The sequence below is a fragment of the Cucumis melo genome, chromosome 9, assembly GCF_025177605.1.
Source record: "Cucumis melo cultivar AY chromosome 9, USDA_Cmelo_AY_1.0, whole genome shotgun sequence".
Lineage (NCBI taxonomy): Eukaryota > Viridiplantae > Streptophyta > Magnoliopsida > Cucurbitales > Cucurbitaceae > Cucumis > Cucumis melo.
In genome coordinates, this window is record NC_066865.1 from 23,073,754 (window position 1) to 23,093,224 (window position 19,471).

Here is a 19,471-nt window from a genome sequence, read left to right on the forward strand (position 1 = left end):
TGTCAAATCGAGGCTAAAAGGAACGAAATCAAAGTTCTAATATATCAATTGGAATAAAGGGAGTAAAGAGAGACTAAATTTTGCCTCTGTCTCATAGCGTCGCAACGCTATAAGACTCTATTCTCCTTATGCACAAAATGTACATAGCACTGCGACGCTATAAGTTTGTATCGTGTGAGAAGTTCCATCAATGTCGTGAAGTTGTCTCTAGAGCAAAAGCAAAATTGTGTATTACTTATATAAAGTAGATCAATCTTAAACATTTTTTATTGTTTAATCTTACAATGATTTGTTGATTGAGAAATCATTTGTGCTTTCTGTATTTGACCTGGTATTACCATTAAGACTAGCTCTCATGAATAGTTCAAGTTTATCATTTGGTTCAAATTTAGACAATGAAATCTAACTCGTACCCTAATTAAATAAATTAATATACTTTTAACGAACAATTAATTTAAATAAGAATTTTACGTAAATCAATTCAACCTAACTAATCAAGAAATTAAAATTAAGACTTTTAAATAACATATTTAATTCTAATTCAGTACCCAACCGACAATGATAAAAAATGATATCTATATACATGTTACATACACACATATAATACTTGAAGTTTCCTTAGAAATTGAACTAGAAAAATAATTATCTTTTAATTATTTATTTGACCAACAAAATTTGATGCACTTTGTATTAAAATCTAAAAATGGAGAACGTGATACACTATGTAAATAATACATTAAAGTTATTTAATAGAATATATGCAAAGAAGAATGGTTCAATGTGTTATAGTCAACATTACTAATATACTCTAATATACCAATCTAGTGGATCCGTCTCATCTCTTAATAAAATAAATATTACTCATTGTTCATTCAAAATAATAAATAAATGAAGTTCAACTAATCTCTAAACTTAATTAGGTTAACTTCAAAAGTCTAAATATTCAATAATTTTTTTAAAAAAATCAATCTCTTTGTTAAAAAACGAATTTTATCTAATTAAATTACTTTAAATTTTCAATTTCATATAAAAAAAAGTACACGTAGATATTAAATATTATTGAAAAATCTGCTGAAAATTTAGTAAATTAATGGTCAAAATTAGCAATTTTAGAATCATGTTAATATATAAATATAGACATAAAAGATTAAGAACTAAAATTTTGACTTATTCTAAAAAAACATTTTCTATTTTAAGTCCTTAACTTATCCACACTCTATAGGTTGTTCGAACTATGAGGGAAAAAAATGTATGTTGTGTTTATTAGCCTTTTAACTAAAATATGTGTCTAAACCTAATAAAAAGGGACAGCATCATTTTTATAGTAAAACACGATGATGGATAGTATGACTTTGAAATTATAATTGTATCGATTTAAATACTAAATTTTTATAATTATACTTATTTTTCACATCAATACATTCTGTTCGATAGAAATTTAACGAAAATATATAATTCAATTGAACTTAGAAACTTCTCGTAAGGAATCATTTTAAAGTTTAACTTAAATAAAATTTCCTTCAAAATCCTTGCACTTACTCATGTGTAAATTATTAAAAAAAAAAACGTTCTTTTTAAATTGATTAACTAGCGAAAAATTAAAAGTTTAATTGATTTAAATTATAAGTTTATCTTATATTTAGAGAAGGAGTAAATGAATACCCTAAAAAATTTCTTATATAATTAATTTTAAAATTTAAGGTATAATTTATATTTGACATATTTAAAACGTTAATATAGAAAAAAAGCCCTTAAATTCCCTCTAGTAATTTTTTGATTTAATTGAAGTGTAAGAATCTAAACACCTTTCATTTACGTATTTTTTTAGGATTTCTTCTTCTTGAAAATGAAAAAAAAAAAAAAGGAAGAAGAAGAAGAAAAGAAAAGATTGAGTTGATTATTGAAAAAGAAAAAGGAAAAGGGAAAAGCTAGCTCTTGAATGTTTAAGATTTATGAATATTGAGACGACGAACTTAATTTAAATCTTTAAGGCCAATATCTAATAATTAATTCTAAAGAATTATGGATTAAATAATCAATTTAAGTCTTATGTCACAAATGTTTATGTATTAATTTTTAAAATTGAAAATTTTAGAACTAAAAGTGTAACCATAGAAGTAGTTGGAATTAAAAATTGTATTTTTAGATGAGAAATAAGTAGAGTTGAATTTTGATCTTAGGCTAATGATGAACAATTAAGTCCCTTTGATTACATGTTATTTACTTATGTTTTTGTAAATCATAACCATAAATTGACAAAATTTATTCATTGTAAAATTTTTAATTTTTTAATTTTTTTTTTAATTTTTGGATTTGGAGTATTTATTAAAAGTGATAATTCCTAAAATTCTGACACCACATTAATTCATCCCGAAACCGAAATATTAGTATTTGATTTTAATTCACATGTAAATATATATATATATATATATATATATTTATTTCTTTTAATGTGTGTGTGTGTGTATATATGAAATCCTCGAGGATTCAGATTGAAGAATTGGTTCAATTTCTTGGATCCAAATCCTAAATATATTACTCTTCCCATTTCCTCTCAATCTCTTCTTCTTCTTCAATCCTCTTCCTTCTGCCATTACCCATGGGGATTCTCGCTGACAGTGGGTCAGGTTCTTCTCTCAAGTTCTTGATTTACGGCCGGACTGGCTGGATTGGCGGTTTGCTTGGCCACCTCTGCCAACAACAGGGTATCGATTTCACTTACGGCTCTGGCCGCCTCGAGAACCGCGCCTCCCTCGAGGCTGATATCGCCGCTGTCAAGCCAACCCATGTCTTCAACGCTGCTGGAGTCACTGGCCGCCCCAACGTCGATTGGTGCGAATCGCATAAGGTCGAGACCATTAGAACCAATGTGGTCGGAACCTTGACCTTGGCCGATGTGTGCCGTGAGAGAGGCTTGATCTTGATTAATTATGCCACTGGCTGCATTTTCGAGTATGATTCCGCACATCCTATCAATTCGGGGATTGGATTCAAGGAGGATGAAATCCCTAATTTTATTGGATCCTTCTATTCCAAGACGAAAGCTATGGTGAGCTACTGATTTTCACTGCTTCATTGTTGTTTTGTTGTTTTCCCCCCTTTTGTTTAATTTTGTTTTTGGAAAACTTGAAGTTGTATATTTTTAGTTGCATTGTGGAGATTTGAGTTCAGATCTGTAAGACCAGAGTGAATGGTTTTGTTTAGCAATTGAAATCAGTCATTGTTGTGATTGATATTTGGGATTATTTTAAAGCCAAACCGATCATTTTGAGATTGGATTTTTACTTGCTGGAGCTTTTGAATGTTCTTTAGATCTGGATAGTTAATACATTCATTAGAAATGAAACTTCCTAAGGTTCAATCCAGGGCAGCATTGTACTTTGTTATCTCGAATATTCTGATAATTGATTACTTCTAGTTTTTGATGAAAATGTATCAAATGTGTTTTTTGAGCTTGATGATGGGCTGATCCCATTTTTATGTCACTTTCACATTTTGGGTGTTAAAGGTTGAGGATCTACTAAAGAACTATGAGAATGTGTGCACTTTGCGCGTTCGGATGCCTATATCCTCGGACTTATCAAATCCTCGCAACTTCATTACCAAGATTACTAGATATGAGAAGGTTGTCGACATCCCAAACTCAATGACAATCTTGGACGAACTCCTTCCGATCTCCATCGAAATGGCGAAAAGAAACCTCACTGGAATATGGAACTTCACCAACCCAGGAGTGGTCAGCCACAACGAGATCTTGGAGATGTACAAGCAATTCATTGACCCCAATTTCACATGGAAGAACTTCAATCTGGAGGAGCAAGCCAAAGTGATCGTCGCCCCACGAAGCAACAATGAGCTCGATGCAACCAAGTTGAAGAACGAATTCCCTGAGCTCTTGTCCATCAAGGACTCTCTCCTCAAGTATGTGTTCAAGCCAAATCAGAAAACTCCCACAGCTTAAAAACCCCAGTGGTATTTTCTGCTCCATATTTCCTCTTCTTTGTATTTTGTTCTTTGCCATTTCCGTTGATTCGAATCTTTGGCGCCGAGCTCTTGAATATCAAATCTTTTCCCCTTTAGCATAGGACATAGAAGCTTGATTATGATCCATATTCGAATACCATATCTATTATTTTGTTCTTATCATTATTGAATAAAAGTAGCTTGAAATGATCTTGTGTGGAGTTTCAATTTAGGCCATGTTATGGGGAGAACAAGATGTAGCATTTTGGTATTTGTAACTTTGCTGATTTTGGGTCTAAAACATTATTGAGAACTTCTGTGCTTTATCAGTTATGGTTTCTATTTTGTAAGATGAAAATCATCTTTAATGTAGTTGTCAATTTTCTCAACTGTTGCAATTGCATCTCAAAGGCTCATAATCACAAAAAGAAAAAGCATTATTTCCTCATTTATTACTCTTGTTAAAGAAATTAATTTTGATGACATTTTGTGATCTCAATTATTATTAAATTTGGTTAAAATATGGGTGTAAATAATAGTAATACACAATACATAAACATTTCAATTACAAAAAATATAGGAACATAATGGAAACTTATTTTAAAATTGAGGTGTTATTTATTGTAATTTAACTTTTAGAATTTTTTTTTTCAAAATTGTGTCGGTGTTTATAAAAATTATAAGGCAAAACTCTTACATAAAAATAGTCGCTGTCTTTATTTATTACTTCGCTTTTGCCAACAAATCTATTAAGTAAGAATAAACTATTCGAAAAATCTTACTGATTACTCCAATAAAAAATTACTCTATTTGGTATAAATTTTATGCTACTCAGCTATACTCATGCTGGAGGTAGAGATTCTCTTTAATATCACAAGTTTGATTCTCTTTCAAAGATTGGTGTAGCTTTTAATGTACACTATTTTCTTCTCCAGATTGACAATAATATGTTGGAACCGAAAATCGAATATAATATAATGGATACAAGCATAAATTACTATTTTAAATGTCGACAATTCGATATTACATTTCACAATTTTTAAATTATAATGGAAAAATCAAGAAAAGAAAAGACACATCTGATTTTCACATGCGTCAAATAAAAAAAGATGACATGTAATTATCCATTAGTTTTTTACTCATCACATATACTCCTATATTTAGTATAACAAGCTTATGGTTTAGAGAGTGAACAGTAAACTTACTTTCTTTGAATCACAACCATGTAGTTATACAACGGTTGATTTAGGATTTTCTTTCTTTCTCGTATCCAAGATTAGGAAGCTAAATTTGGCCGATCTTTAAATCAGTAGCATGCATTTACACAAGCTAACTAGTGGTTTGAACGTATGCTCAACTCCTTTCCTTATGCAATCCTTGGGCTATAGGACTTAGGACATATATTTGACATAAAGACAAATGTTGGGCAAGGTCGAAAGGAAGGAATCAAGCTTCTTTCTCCGACTTGATTAGGTCTTGAAATGTAACTTGACCTTGAATTTTGTTTGTTTTCTATATATATACATTTTTTAGACTGGTTTAATCTTAATTTTGTCGTTGATTTCAAAATTACCTACATAATTAAAAATTCGATTTAATCTTTGATATGTCTAAACCTGATTACCAAAAACAAGGAATATATATTATCGACCAGATTATAAGTTTATGAAAAAAAATACTTAAAATCATGATTATCCAAAGAATAATAACAATATAATAAAAGCATGAATAAGATTTGTGAAATTATAGTTTAAAAAAGAAATTGAGAAATTATTAGAAAAAAGAAAAAAAAGAAAAGGAGAAGGAGATTTAGATTTTCAAACTTCAATGGTCTTTTGATTAAGAGCCATATATCTCCATCTCTCTTTCTCCACAAAATCTGCATCCAAAAACCTTGAAACAAACGCCCAAAACCTATAAACATCTTCAAAATTTGTCAAAAATCCAATCCCTGCGCTCACCACCCTTATCCGACAATGCCGTTTCTCATTTCTATCAATTATTTCTCCTTCTTCCATTGCTCTCTCCTTCCTCATCTCATTTTCCTCTTCATTCTTATCCAAGAAACTTACCTCCTTCACAATTCCATTGCTCAACGAAATATTGCTCCGATCAGCAAGCTTCTGAACCATTGCTGGGTCTACTTTTTCCCCTTTCCAGTCGAATATGTTGAATGCCACGGCGGGTCCTCGATTGATTTCGATTTTCGGGCCGTAGATTCTCACTAGAGCTTTAGCAATCCCTCCTTCTGGATTTGGGTGTTGTAGGTTCATCAATGCATTTGTTAGCCAATTGATCAGGTATCTTCCTCGAATGCTTATTAATCTTAGACCTATTGAATCTGCGTGATCTAAGCCTCTGCAATCCAAGTATGAGTTCATTTCTGTGTTGGTTGATCGAGTGGATACGAAAGGTGTTGTCGATTCGACGATTCCTGTGATTGAGAGTACTTCCTCTTCGATTTCTGTGGCTTCAGTGATTTCAGGTGAATTTCCTGACTCTGGTCTAGCTAGACTTTGAATTTCTAGGGTGGGTTTTGAAATTTGTTGAGTTTCGATTTCTGTAGTTTCAGGTTCTTCTGGAAATGGAAATGATGGTGATGTTGAGATAAGGCTTATAACGCCAATGTTTGCAGGGGAGGTGAGTAAACTCTCCATGAATGACACATTGGATTTCTTGATGAACAAACAGCCAAACCCTGATGGGTTTTCGCCAAAAACTTTGTAGAAAGAAGAAATTAGAAATTCAGGCTTGAAAAGAGAGAGGCCTAAAGTTTCCATGTCTTTTGGCCCTAGTGCACATGTATCTAGGCAGACATCCCATTCGTTATCTCGAGCTATGTTCAGCCATTGATATGAATATGGGGTTCCTGTTAATCTTGACTGAAGTGGAAATACAAATAACCCCCTTTTCTTCATTGTCATTTTCATCTTCTTCTTCCTCTTCCGTTTACTAACTATTAATCTTCTTAATTTTCCGGTTGAAATGTTTAGGTTTGGCCATAAGAACTCTGCGGAATATATTCTTGCTCCTTTCTTCCTGGAGCTTTCAACCATCAAATCAACTGCCTCACTCTTGTGATCATAAACTGTGATCAAATTTCTGTTTTGCTGAAAAGGGTAAGTGTCTGCTAATAGTTTGAAGGCTGATGATTGATTGGCTGTGAACACCATAGCATAATCATCTTCTGATAAGTTCATAAACTTCATAATTCTACTTCTGATTCTAGACTCAAATTCTGATTCTTGACCACCATTCTTTACCTGGGAATTTGGTTTGACTGCTTTATGGGAAATGTTGAAGAATGGTGATCCTGGGGAATGCAGAATTAGAGGAGGGGAGCCTGATGGAGAAGAGGAAGAAGCAGCTGGAGTCATTGGAGAACTCTGCTGTTGAGCAAAAGAAAAGAGACACTGACCATTGTAATCGAGACAAACGTGTTTGGAGAGAGCAAGATGATTATATTCATCAGCTCGAATTCGATCGATCTGTTGTGTGTCAAGGTAGAGAGGGTATGCTCTAATGAAGTAAGTAAAAGCATCCTTTAGAGAAGGGATGGATTCATGATCGGAGAATCGAGCATTTGGATGGAGAGATGTTTCCGTTATGCCATGAAAGTTGTATGCAGGAGTCGAAGCTGCAGAAGATCTGTCTATTGCAGTCTGTGAAGAATCGGTAAGTCCGAGAAATGGGGTTCGACAGCAGCCTCGAAGGCAGGCCTGTGAAGCCTCTCTAATACAAGGAGACTGCATAATTCTGAAGTTTGATCTGTATGGTACATTGATAAGAAAGAAACAACCTTTTTGGTCAATAGTTTAATTGTCACAACCACGTTGTGATGGAGAACAAATTAGATCTCTCATTAATATGGAAGGTGAAACTTCAAAACAGAAACAAAAAGATCATTCAATTCGTGGCTGCGGTTGTCTTAACAACGCCTTTCGACATCGGTGTAGAAGCAAATGGGATCTTCTTCAAAAGGAAGCTAACAAATAGAAAATGGCAAATTGGAAAGCTTTGGGGTGAGATTGGGATGGCTCTTTCATGGAAAATATCAGAGAAGGAGAATGGTCAATTTCAACCTCTTCTTTCTTTGTTAATGCGTTCACAAAACAACGTGTCGTATTCGTAAAGTTGTTTGATTATTTGAGTTGCCTTTTCACAAGCATGTAGGAAGAATGGCAAAGCATGATGAGACAATTACGGTTTCTTGACTTGGAAAATATGATCAAATCCTTAAGCTTTTTGACTCATGAAAACTCTTCTAGATATTTTTCTGCAATAATTGCATCTCTACAAATTTCAACCTAATTTCGAAATTTTCTTTGTCAGAATAGTAATATATTTATTGAAAGAACTTATAAACTATGCATTAGTTCATGTTACACATTTATCATATATAGTGACTTGAAAACGGGACTTGAATTTTTTGAGAAGTTTGTACTCTAAACAAAATCCTTTCCTCTGTAAAATATTAATAAAAAAAGACCCCTCCATTTCGTCGGTATCTTTCTTCATTTGTGTCCGTCGGAAGTACCTTAATCTGAATTTGATTTTTACAAAGGTACACACAAGTACCTTCAATTTCCTTTCCTTGGCCGTTTGGTTTTGGTATTCTATTGTTGAGGAGTGTTTATGTGTGATTTTTTGTAGGACCATAGTGAAAAACCAAAATTTTGTTTGTCAACGAATCCAAAACGCAAAGCTACTAATTTTAAGAAATCGAGATACAAGCTTTATCCATGCTCTGACTTTAAGTTTAAGGAATTGAAATATAAACCGTAAAATCTCTTTACAATAACGGGCATACGGATGAAGGCATTCTTCTATATATATGTTAGTTGTTTTTCCATAGAGTATGTTCTATCAATTTTCCCGTAAATTTCTACCGATACTTTATAGGAACAAAAACAGAAAGTCATATTATCCTAATCGTTTGACAAGCACCAAGAAGTTACGACTCTCTGTACTATTTTCCCAAGAGTCAGTTTCTTGATCGTTTAACAAAATGTTAAGGAGTTATGACTCTTTCTCTTCTTTTTTTTCGCTCATAAAATTCTCACCAGAACTTCACAAAAAGGAATAAAAAGACAAAGAGTCGTAACTTATTCGTTGTATCTGTTGGATAATTACTAAGAATTGAAAAAGGTGCTATTCTTTAGGCCTTTAAGGAGTAGCGCTCTAGATCTAAGAACACAGAATCCCAACATCAACATACGTATCCAAATCCTAAGCTTTGAGCCTCTATGAGGCAACCTCACATAATTAACATTTTTTTTATTGAGTTAGGAGATAAAAAGCAAAACTAGATGAAGGGCAACTCTCCTTTGGCAGGACATGAAAAGCTAAACCATAATTCGCTTGCCAATGGAGAGAAGCCCTTCTGCTGGTTTGCTTAATCAATCTAAAACTATGTATGGTCTTGAGTGTAGCTATAATATTTATGAAGACGGAGGAATTGGAGCTTATACTTTCATGCAGCGCGACGGTTGAGAGACTGGCCTTTATAGGGAACTCAAATTTTTTGAGAAAATAGAATATGGGATCATAAGCATATGCCATTGGATATCCTTTTCATTCCTTACCTCTTATTATTCTTTTTCCTTTCAAAAAAACCCTAATTTCTCTTACAAATTCTTCTTCTCATACTCCTTTTGTCCTTTCATCATTTCTCATCTCTCTTTCTTCTTGAAAACGAAAGGGCTAAAACGGGCAATTGCCAATAAAAGAAAGTTATGGAGAGAGGACACAAATGCTTTTCTTTACCTATACTAAACTCGAAATATAATATCCTATATATCTCATATTCGTTTTCACTTTTCCTCCTCTCCCCCTTTTCACCTTTCTCTTGTTTTTCTTCAAGCTGGTACTTCAAATGGTTCCTCACATCTTCTAAAACAATCTTGGGCTCGAATACTTTTACTGCCATCCCAAGTGATTTGTTATTAACTAAAGTTGACATATAATTGTTAACGTTTATTACCCTTTCAAAAATCAACATGGTTTGGTCTCACTTTGGTAATTATGTAACTAAAAGTAGAGATTAGGCTAGATATACATAAAAAATATGCTCTGTTTTACCTCCATGTAAGTAAGGTTGAAATTTCTCACATACTCAAACATAGCTTATTTAGCAGAGATGAGTGTGTTAGTAAGAGATCAATCAATGGTTTGAATCCTCTTACCCTCCAATTGTCCTTAAAAAAGTGTTAGAATGTCTCTCTACTTTTACTTGATTATGTTTTGTTGGGAGGAGATCATTAGATAGATTTTAGTTAAGCTAGAAGTATAATATACGAACTTCTAGATTTGTAGACATATGATAAAATCCCTAAACCTTAAAAATGGTCTAACAGGTCCTTGAATTCTCACTTTTTGAAAAAGGATTCACCAAATATCAATTTTGCATCCACTAGATTTCTTATCTAATTGAAAATGTTGAAAACTAAATGTTATATCAGACATTAAGTTTAACTTTTGTGTATACAAGTACTATATTGGACATTTTTCAGTCTTCTTCGTATGGGTCTATATTAACTAATTTAAAATAGTTATTGAAGTGAATGAAAAGTAATAAAACAAATATACTTTTTTTCATTGTTTTACATGAATTAATAAAGTAACGAAGTGGCATGATTAAATCAAATAAATAACAAAAACAACAATAATAATAAATAATAAATAATAATAATAAGTTTTTCTAATTTTATTCCGAGAAATAGAAATAGAAGAATTTTCGTAAATAAAAAAAAATAATGAAACTATTAACAAAATATATAGAAAAAAAATAAAATAAACTATAGAAAATTGGATGATTTTGCTTGTAAATAATTTCAATTTCTTTACTATATTTAAAAATGTGCATACAATTATTCATACCGTCCTTTCCTTTTAGTTTTTGAATTTCTCTAAAACCCTATAAGATTGTCCCCAACGCTTCTGTTTAATCCATAATCACTCACGAAAATCCATCTTCAATTAGTTTATAATTTTTTTCTTGAACGATCTCTTATATACAATGATGATAAATTGGTCCAATCAAAGTTTTGGATGAAGGTTCTTATAGCACGGTGCTATTAGCAGAACGAAAAATATTTGACTTTTTATTATATTTTGATCGTTAAAGTATCCCCTCTTCAACTTCATTTTTATTGTTATGGAAAGAACAAGTTTTGAAACATTCCATGGGTTGTCTAGAAATTGTTCATTTATAATGTTTTGGAGATGAGATTACCGTAGAAAAAGATTCTCCTTATAATGCTTTTTATAATCTTAGGTTAGAGCATGCTGCTGTAGTGATTTTAGCTGATTTGATCAGACAACAGATTATGTGAAAGACTATCTTAAAATGAAACTTAGAGGCCTATCTTGCGTTCATCATGAGGCTTTGCATGTCGACCTCAAGCAAGAGAACATCCAGTATTACTTTTAGGCGGTTCAAACCTACGTGAAACGTGTCCAACGTTCTCTCTGCCGTTCACTCTCATCCCCTTCTTCCCGTTAAAGACTCTCCTCCATGCACTTCCTCCCCCACCCCTCTATAAATTGGAGAGCACTCATTCATCAAAACACACAATTTACTTCAATCCTCTCTTCCTCTATTCGTCCTGTGTTCTGAGCCCTTATAAGCCCTTTGTTTTTATTCCCTGTACTTACAAGTGCACGTTCGTACCAGGGAAGCTGTGTTAACCTTGGGGAGCAAACGACATAACGATTAGCACCACGGTCAGCCGAAATTGCTTTCAGGGCAATGGTTCGTCACGGCACAGCAATAATTCTGATCGACCTTATCTTCTAACACTTTTGACTTTCAGATTTGAGGCACAATAAAAGGGATGATGAGGAGGGAATAGTTTGTGGTCTACCTACATTAATTTAGAGGAATGCCAATATATGTCACACCCGAAGTGACGTTTGATATTTGGTCCTTGGGGTTGCATTTTGGTTGAAATGATTTCTGAAGAATCTGTCATGTTTTAAGACCTTCAATTTTATAACACATTTGAAAGTTATTCCTAATAGTTATCCAACCTAGTAGGATTATTTTAGAAACACATTTGAAATTTTTTTATAAAAAATTAAATAATACATTAGATTTAGATTGAACTTAATATTTAATATAAGATATTCTAAACTTTCAATTTAGTTTCTATCCAGTCTTAAAAAAAAAAAAAAAATTTAAACTTACAATAAAAACGAAATATCAAAAGTTTACGAGATAGGAAAGAAATTTAAACATTAGATATGATTAAATAAATTCATATCTAAATGTTCATATATATTTGTATATGTATGTTTTAAGAATATTTTTCGATTCTTATTCAAAATAATCTAAAAACAAATACCAATTTTGAAAGATTAATTTTTATTTTCTATTCCTTACCGTTTTGTTTTTGAAAATGGAGACTATGATACCATTTTTACCTCCAAATTTTTTGGTTTGTTATTTACTTTTTACTAATGTTTTAAGAAACAAAATCATTATCAAATCCAAAAATCTAAAACCTAATTTTAGATTTTAAAACAAAATTTAAATTTTTAGAGACTCAAGCTTTTACTGAATTAGTAATTTTCGATACTAACCTAAGCTCGTCATAGTGTATGGCCAATACAAAGATCTAAACTCGAAGAATAGGTTAAGGCCAATGGAAAACTGCTTGCGATTAAGCCCGAAGTAGGCGAGATCTTAATACCAAAGAGGTTTGTTGTCGTTCGTTCATCTTTAGAAGAAAGGGCAACATTTTGAAGCAATAATAATTACTCTTTGCCATCATCCTTAATCGACGAAATGAACACCATAACCCCAGAAAACCACACTCAAAATTAGTTGTCGATCGATTTCTTGATCTCCACCATCAAGAAGTTTGTCCAAAGAAACATTGGCAATCGTCGGCCAAAACTCTCTACATGGACCAGAAAAAGAATAGATCAATTAAGAAAAGATTGTAAAAGACGAAAAATGGTTTTTGAAACCCAACATAAAAACTAAAAATCGAAAATTAAAATGGAAAACTAGCCTCATTGTGTTTTGTTGGCTTTGAAACCCAACTAGGTTTTTCTGGTGTATAAAGTTTCACGTCCAAGAGAGACCACACCGTCTCAACATTCCCATGATCTGAATCCTGAGCCTACGTCTTTAGGTTTAGAGGATGTAATTCTTTTTCCTTTTTTCTTTGAATAAGTTAGGAGAGTGGTTTGAGAAGTAAAGCAAAACTAGATGAAGGGCAACTCTCCTTTGGCAGAACATGAAAGCCAAAGTCATTATGCCTGCCAATGGAGAGAAGCCCTTCTACTAATTTTGCTTAATAAAATAATATGTAACATTTGCATCACTTCGAGTGTCTGTGTATTTATATATATATGAAAATGGAGGAAATTGGAGCTTATACTTTTATGCAGCACCACGATTAAGAGACCTTTATAGGGAACTCAAATTTCATGCGGAAAAAGAATATGGGATCATAAGCATATGCCATTGGATATCCTTTTCTTTCCTTACACTATTATTCCCTTTCCTTGTAAAAAGCCCTAATTTCTCTTACAGATTCTTCTACTCATACTGATCTTGACTTATCATCATTCTCATCTCTCTGCCTCGTGAAATGAAGGTGCTAAAATGGGCAATGGCCAAAAAGAAAGTTATGGAGAGAAGATAGATGCTTTTCTTTACCTATACTAACTTGGAATATCCTATCTCATATTCTTTTTTCTTCCCTCCCTTTTACTACAAATTATCTTGTTTTTTTAAGTTTGGCTGTCTAAATATGGTTCTTTAAATTTTGTAAAATGTTTTTGGGCCTTGAATACTTGGACAATCATCCAAGTCAATTGTTATTATTATCTATGAGTTTAACGTATAGTTTAAAGCATGGTATTACTATTCTAAGAGTTTATGTTCTGTCTTTACCCATTATTAATTTCAAATTCGAGAGTATTTTTCTATTTTTATTTTAGGACATTCTTAAATAAACATAAACAATATTCCTTTTCTTAGATTTTTTTTTTCTTTTTTTTTTGGTGGGATGATTGCAAAAGTCACCAACGGTTGATTACATGAAATCACCAACAATAGTGAAGGAATTATCTGAGCATGGGATCTACCTTATTAAGAAATGCTCTAATCAAGACTATAAACAATGGTGAACAGTTCCTAAATTATATCAAATTTGCAATTATTGAATAACCTACATATTTAAAAATGTTATAATCAACCTTAAATTTAACTATTTATCTAATAAGCATTATTGGTGTATCTCTACTTAATTAACTATAGAATTTAAATTTAAAGGCTATAAATATAATGAAATAGTTAAGTTTTTTAAACACGATTAATTAAATATATACCACATAAAAATTGAATTGACTTCTACTGAATTTTGTCTCAATAATTTCATAAACTTGTATGATGTTTCAAATGTGCAACAAAGTTACATAAAATTAACTGCAAAAAGAACAATATCATATATATTATAGATATATATAAGCATTGATAAACATAATATTTTCTCTCTCATTTTATTTTTGGTGTCTGACTGTAAGCCTTTCCCTCAATATTCTTACTCCCATGTACCTGCAACGTTGACAAGAAGAACAAACTAATTAGGTTAAGATCACCAAACTCGTTATCTCCTGATAGAATTAAACCTCCATAACTTCGACGTCAAAACCACAAGTCTTGCTAGTTTGATAAATTGAAAAAAGTAATCCATAGGGAGAAAAAAGGGAAATTAAAGAAGATACCTGCCAAGCATCATCACTGTAGCCTGAGGGTTAGTTCCAGGCGAATCATGAAAAGTTGATCCATCAACCACCCTTAAAGAATCCACTCCCAAAACTCTATAATCCCTATCCACCACCGCTCCGGTCTGACAGCCGCCGTGGTAATGCCAGATCGTCATCACCGTGTCCCTGCAGTACTGCTCCGGCGACCTCGTCAAGTTCTCGTGTTTCGGCAGCAGGTTGATCGGTGCACTCGCCGTCATGTTCAGAAGCGTCGCTACCGAAACGTTGTTGTATCGGAACCTGGAGAAGGATTTTGAATCGATTATGCGGCGGATTAGGTTGATGCCAGCGACACAGCGGTGGAGGTCAGTGGGTTCTTTGAAGTAGTTGAATGTGACGGAGGGGTTGTCGTTCGGGTCTCGGGTTCGGAGCTCCAGATGACCTGAGGAAATTGGACCCATTATTTTTTCGAGGATGAAGCCGCCTCGGAATGCGGCTTGGTTCAGTGCCTTCATTGCTTCTGTGGCTTTGGCTATGGCTTCCGCCGTTCTTTGCTTCGGTGGAACTGTCGATAGCTGCCCGATCTGCCCAATGTTTTTTAATTTTTACCAAGTATTTTTGAAATCAAGAGTAACAACGTAACTTGAAATTATAAAGTATTATGGAAACAAATTATAAGGTATTTTTGAAATCTATGTTTATCCAAAAGGAGTGATGAAATTTAGGAATATAGCCTCGAAGGTGTACCTTAGGAGAGAACATGCCGAAGTCTCTGGTAGAAGGGCCGCCGCCGAAGTTCTCGCCACTGGCGGCTTCAATGTACGTTCCGTTTTGGGTAATTCCGACAACCTCAATCAGCGACAACTCTACCGGAACGGGGGATGGAACGAAAACGGCGTTCATTGGGTTATCGGACACCCTCTGCCCCACCATGGGATGGTCCAAAACCACTGTTATGTTATGGGCCTTAAGATGTTGGGCTGGTCCCAACCCACTTAGCATTAGGAGTTGTGGGCTTCCAAGACAGCCCGCTGATATGATTATTTCACTCTTGGGCCCATACTTAAGGTAGGCTCTGTGTTTTATTCCCTTCGAGTCCTCAAAGACCACTCCGTGGGCCTTGGGCCTTTCTTCCCCTATTCACATAGCAGGTAAACGATAAGGGATATTAATGAAAGAGATCGAAGATATTAGTACATCTTCCATTGGTGGCATTTTGGCCAATAAATATATATATATATATATTACAACTATAAAGCAATTGCATATATAATACAAAAATCAATAAAATACTAAAAAAGAATACACAAACAACTCTATTTTGGTGACTTCTTTCTTGATTTTTTAAAATAAAAGCTATTTTTGACGGTTATTATTAGTGATAACTTTCTATTTATCATTATTATGAGTGTTTCTTCTTAGTTTTCTCAAATTAAAGACTATCATTAATAGCTACTTAGTGATAGTAATTAATAACTTCTATAAGTTGCTATCGCTCGAAGAAATTTACAAGTTAATGAGTCTAACATTTGCTAATTCTAGAAATATTTTATTGTTTAACATATATTTATAGTTTATTTCTTAGATGGTGGTACTGTTTGCTGTAATTTTTGAAGTAACAGCCATAATTATAGTCTTGTAAATGATAATATATGACATAAGATTAAAAGAAAATGTAATGTAAGGAGAGGATAAATTGAGATACCTAGAGGTCGGAAAATGATCGAATGGGCAGAGGCGTAAAGCAAGACATCTAAGTTGGAAGGATTGGCATAGGACAAAAGATCAGCAGCGGTGTGTCGATGGCCATGATGATCGAAGATGGTGCCGCCCACTTTAGTACCGTATAAGTGATCGTAGGTGAACCCATTATTAGGCTTCACGCCCGCTTCAATCAGACCGTCCCTCACCGCCGATTGCCACTCCCCCATCGGCGGTTCGAACGCCACCACTCTCTCCACCCACTCGTATGACTCCTTCACCAACCTTTTCTCCCATCCCGCTCTCCTATACAAAGAAGAACAAAAGCATTCACAATTTTATATATATTAACCTTTAATCGTTTCTTATATACTATACCCTAAACAATTTTAATATTTTCATAAATTTTAGACTTAAATATTATTGATAGTTTTCACTTTTAATTTATTTTGGTCTGTGTTTAGACTTCTATCAATATCTATTAGTATATTGATAAAAATCTATCGGTTTTTTTCAACATATTTTGAAATTTTATTATGTTTAAAGATATTTTGATTCGTTTTTCTATTTTAAAAAATGGCCCTTTTTCACAAGTGTTTATTTGTGTTTTTATATTTTTAAGAAGTGACCATTTGGGTCTCTTCATTTTGTGTTCTATTTACAGTGTCAAAATGGTAACTTTAAAGAGTTAGAAACTCAAAATAAACCAAATCTAAAAATACATACATCAATTAATAATTGATTTCATCTGATCCTAAATTTTCATTTTGCTTATAAATGATTTTTTAAGAAAAATTATTCTAAATGCCAAAACAATAACTAAAAATATTACTATAGTTGAAAATATTTTGGTACCTTTCTTTTCTTTTTGTTACTTTGTCAATTTATCCAAACAATACCTAATTATTTTTAGATTGCATAATTGATTAAATTAGTGTTAGTGAGAGGAGAACCTGACATAATCAGAGGAGGCGCGTGTGTAAAATCCGGCATTAAGGCAGCTGCCGCCGCCGAGAACACGAGCGCGTGAATTGATAACACCGTCCTCCGACACGAAACGTTGCGACGGCGAAGAAGCAGACAAATCAGAAAGGGCAGCCCCAAAAGCCGATAAGTTGGTAATATTGGGATTTCCGTACGGCGAGCCACCACGTTCTAACATCAATACCTTATAATTTTCCGATAGGGTGGCCGCCAATGGGCATCCCGCCGTCCCACCTCCGACGATTATGTAGTCGTAGTATGATACCATCGGAGCATCGGTTGCATTTCGCAAGAAACTAAATTTTGGAACTGTAGAAAGCAGAGGAACTATTAAATGGATTTCCTATTTCCTATATAATAAAGCAAGGGATTAATAACTTCAAATTAACCCATCAACTTATGTTTTTGGGCTAAGTTATGTAAAATACACCCAAAAAGGTGTTTATAAAATATCTCTTTCCATGACAACATCTGACAAAAATAATTTTTATTTGCTAATGATAGATCAAAATATTATTGGAACTTTGGAAAGAGGAGAAGAAGAAAGGATTATTCATCGGTAATAAGAATTAAAAAAACGTTAATACAAAAAAAAAATGTATATATATATATATATATATATATATATAAAGAAAGAATTTGCAAATCTCACAGGAGCAGTTAAAAAAAATTAAAATATTATTTAGCAAATTTATTTTTTAAAAAGAGCCTATTTTTCTTAAAAAATAATTTCAAAAGTACAATTAACCTTAAAGAATATATATATTTAGCCTAAACATTACAGTGATGGATGAGAACAACTACTTTGAGTGAATTTAATTAGTTGATATCACCAATACCATAGAGAATTAAAATTGCTTTAATATTTTCTAAGATTTATTTTTATCTCTATATTTTTAAAATATTCATAACTTTTTTGTATCTACCTTTATCAAAAGTAACGATTTTGATCTTTTTAGTGAACCAAATAGTCAAATTTTAAACGTGCACACGAGTAAAATAAACAAAAATGACATCACCAATTGAAATGAATTTTTTTCAAATCAAAATTAAATATTCAAAAACTATAAACTAAAATAAACCAAAATCGAAAATAGCATTGAAAGCAATGAAATTTAGAATTACTTCATACAAACTCAACCAATAAAGTTATTATAATCGGATCAAAAGGTTAGGTTAGAAGTTTGAATTGTTCAAGGAGAAAGAGGGTACCTTGTTGGGAGGAAGAAAAACCATGGAAGAGAAGAAAAGCAGTAAGAGCAGAAGTGAAAAATCCACCCCAAACAAAACCACTCATTTTCTTGTCAACAAAAACAAATATAATGAAATGAAATGAAACCCAAGAAAATGAGTGGTTTATATATAAAGTATTAGCAATAAACTAAGCTGTGAGTACAATGAGGAGAAATTACAGAGGGAATACAAAGATTATTTTCTCAGCAATATCGGAGAAATCAAAGAAGAAAGAGGTCTAAAGAAAATGCACACTTTGTGAAACTCCTAAACTATTCCGATGCCTTCGCTTTGACAATGGTTGGGAATTTGAAAGAATTTCTATGAAACTCAAAGAAAGAGAGATGGATTGTAGTAATTGCGAGTTGCAAGAGAAAATGGCAAATGGTTTTCATCATCGGGGACTGTGATTTGGATTTATATATAAATGTCAACGCAATGAATTTCATGAATATGATTTTACCTTCTCTATTTTCTTGTGGATTGTTTTTTTTTTTTTTTTCCTTGAAAAAAAGTGATATGAAGTGTAATAAATTTATCCCACCTAATCCATTGCTAATTAGGGTAAAGATTGAAAGTTGGAGTAATATGCTTTTATAAGGCTATATAAGCTTAAACCGATGAAGAAATTTGTGGAGAATGTTTAATTTTAAAAAATAGATCATTTTGGAAAAAGTTTCGGTGTTTTTACAAATAATAAGGGGTCGTTTGGGAAAAGTGTTGGATTATGGAGTATTATGATAAACATGATTTTATTATAATATGTGTTTGGAGGAATGATTTAAAATGTGGTTTTATGATAAGATGTGAATAGGGGAAATGTTTAAAAAGGTGGTTGTATGGGAGAGTTGAAGAGATAGGATTATGA

General features: G+C 32.7%; 3 protein-coding genes and 1 non-coding gene across 4 annotated transcripts; 1 reads left to right on the forward strand and 3 right to left on the reverse strand.

The window, feature by feature from the left end:
• The first annotated feature begins 2,366 nt into the window (after positions 1-2,366).
• On the forward strand, positions 2,367-4,352 carry LOC103482697 (bifunctional dTDP-4-dehydrorhamnose 3,5-epimerase/dTDP-4-dehydrorhamnose reductase). Its single transcript, XM_008438973.3, has 2 exons — positions 2,367-3,049; positions 3,509-4,352. Exons 1-2 carry the CDS (start codon positions 2,600-2,602, stop codon positions 3,959-3,961), a joined length of 903 nt encoding a protein of 300 aa, XP_008437195.1. The 5' UTR covers positions 2,367-2,599; the 3' UTR covers positions 3,962-4,352.
• A 1,325-nt stretch (positions 4,353-5,677) lies between these two features.
• Positions 5,678-8,239, reverse strand: LOC103482698 (uncharacterized). Its single transcript, XM_008438974.3, has one exon. The coding sequence runs from the start codon at positions 7,713-7,715 to the stop codon at positions 5,781-5,783; it is 1,935 nt and encodes a 644-aa protein (XP_008437196.2). The 5' UTR covers positions 7,716-8,239; the 3' UTR covers positions 5,678-5,780.
• A 4,936-nt stretch (positions 8,240-13,175) lies between these two features.
• Positions 13,176-13,256, reverse strand: MIR399D (microRNA MIR399d). The gene has a single exon (NR_120697.1). It is a non-coding gene; the product is annotated as a microRNA MIR399d (primary transcript).
• Positions 13,257-14,295: 1,039 nt separating this feature from the next.
• On the reverse strand, positions 14,296-18,990 carry LOC103482699 (protein HOTHEAD). Its single transcript, XM_008438975.3, has 6 exons — positions 18,583-18,990; positions 17,340-17,679; positions 16,391-16,692; positions 15,433-15,821; positions 14,704-15,269; positions 14,296-14,533 (listed from the first exon to the last, which is right to left on the reverse strand). The coding sequence occupies exons 1-6, from the start codon at positions 18,665-18,667 to the stop codon at positions 14,479-14,481; spliced, it is 1,737 nt and encodes a 578-aa protein (XP_008437197.2). The 5' UTR covers positions 18,668-18,990; the 3' UTR covers positions 14,296-14,478.
• Positions 18,991-19,471: the final 481 nt, after the last annotated feature.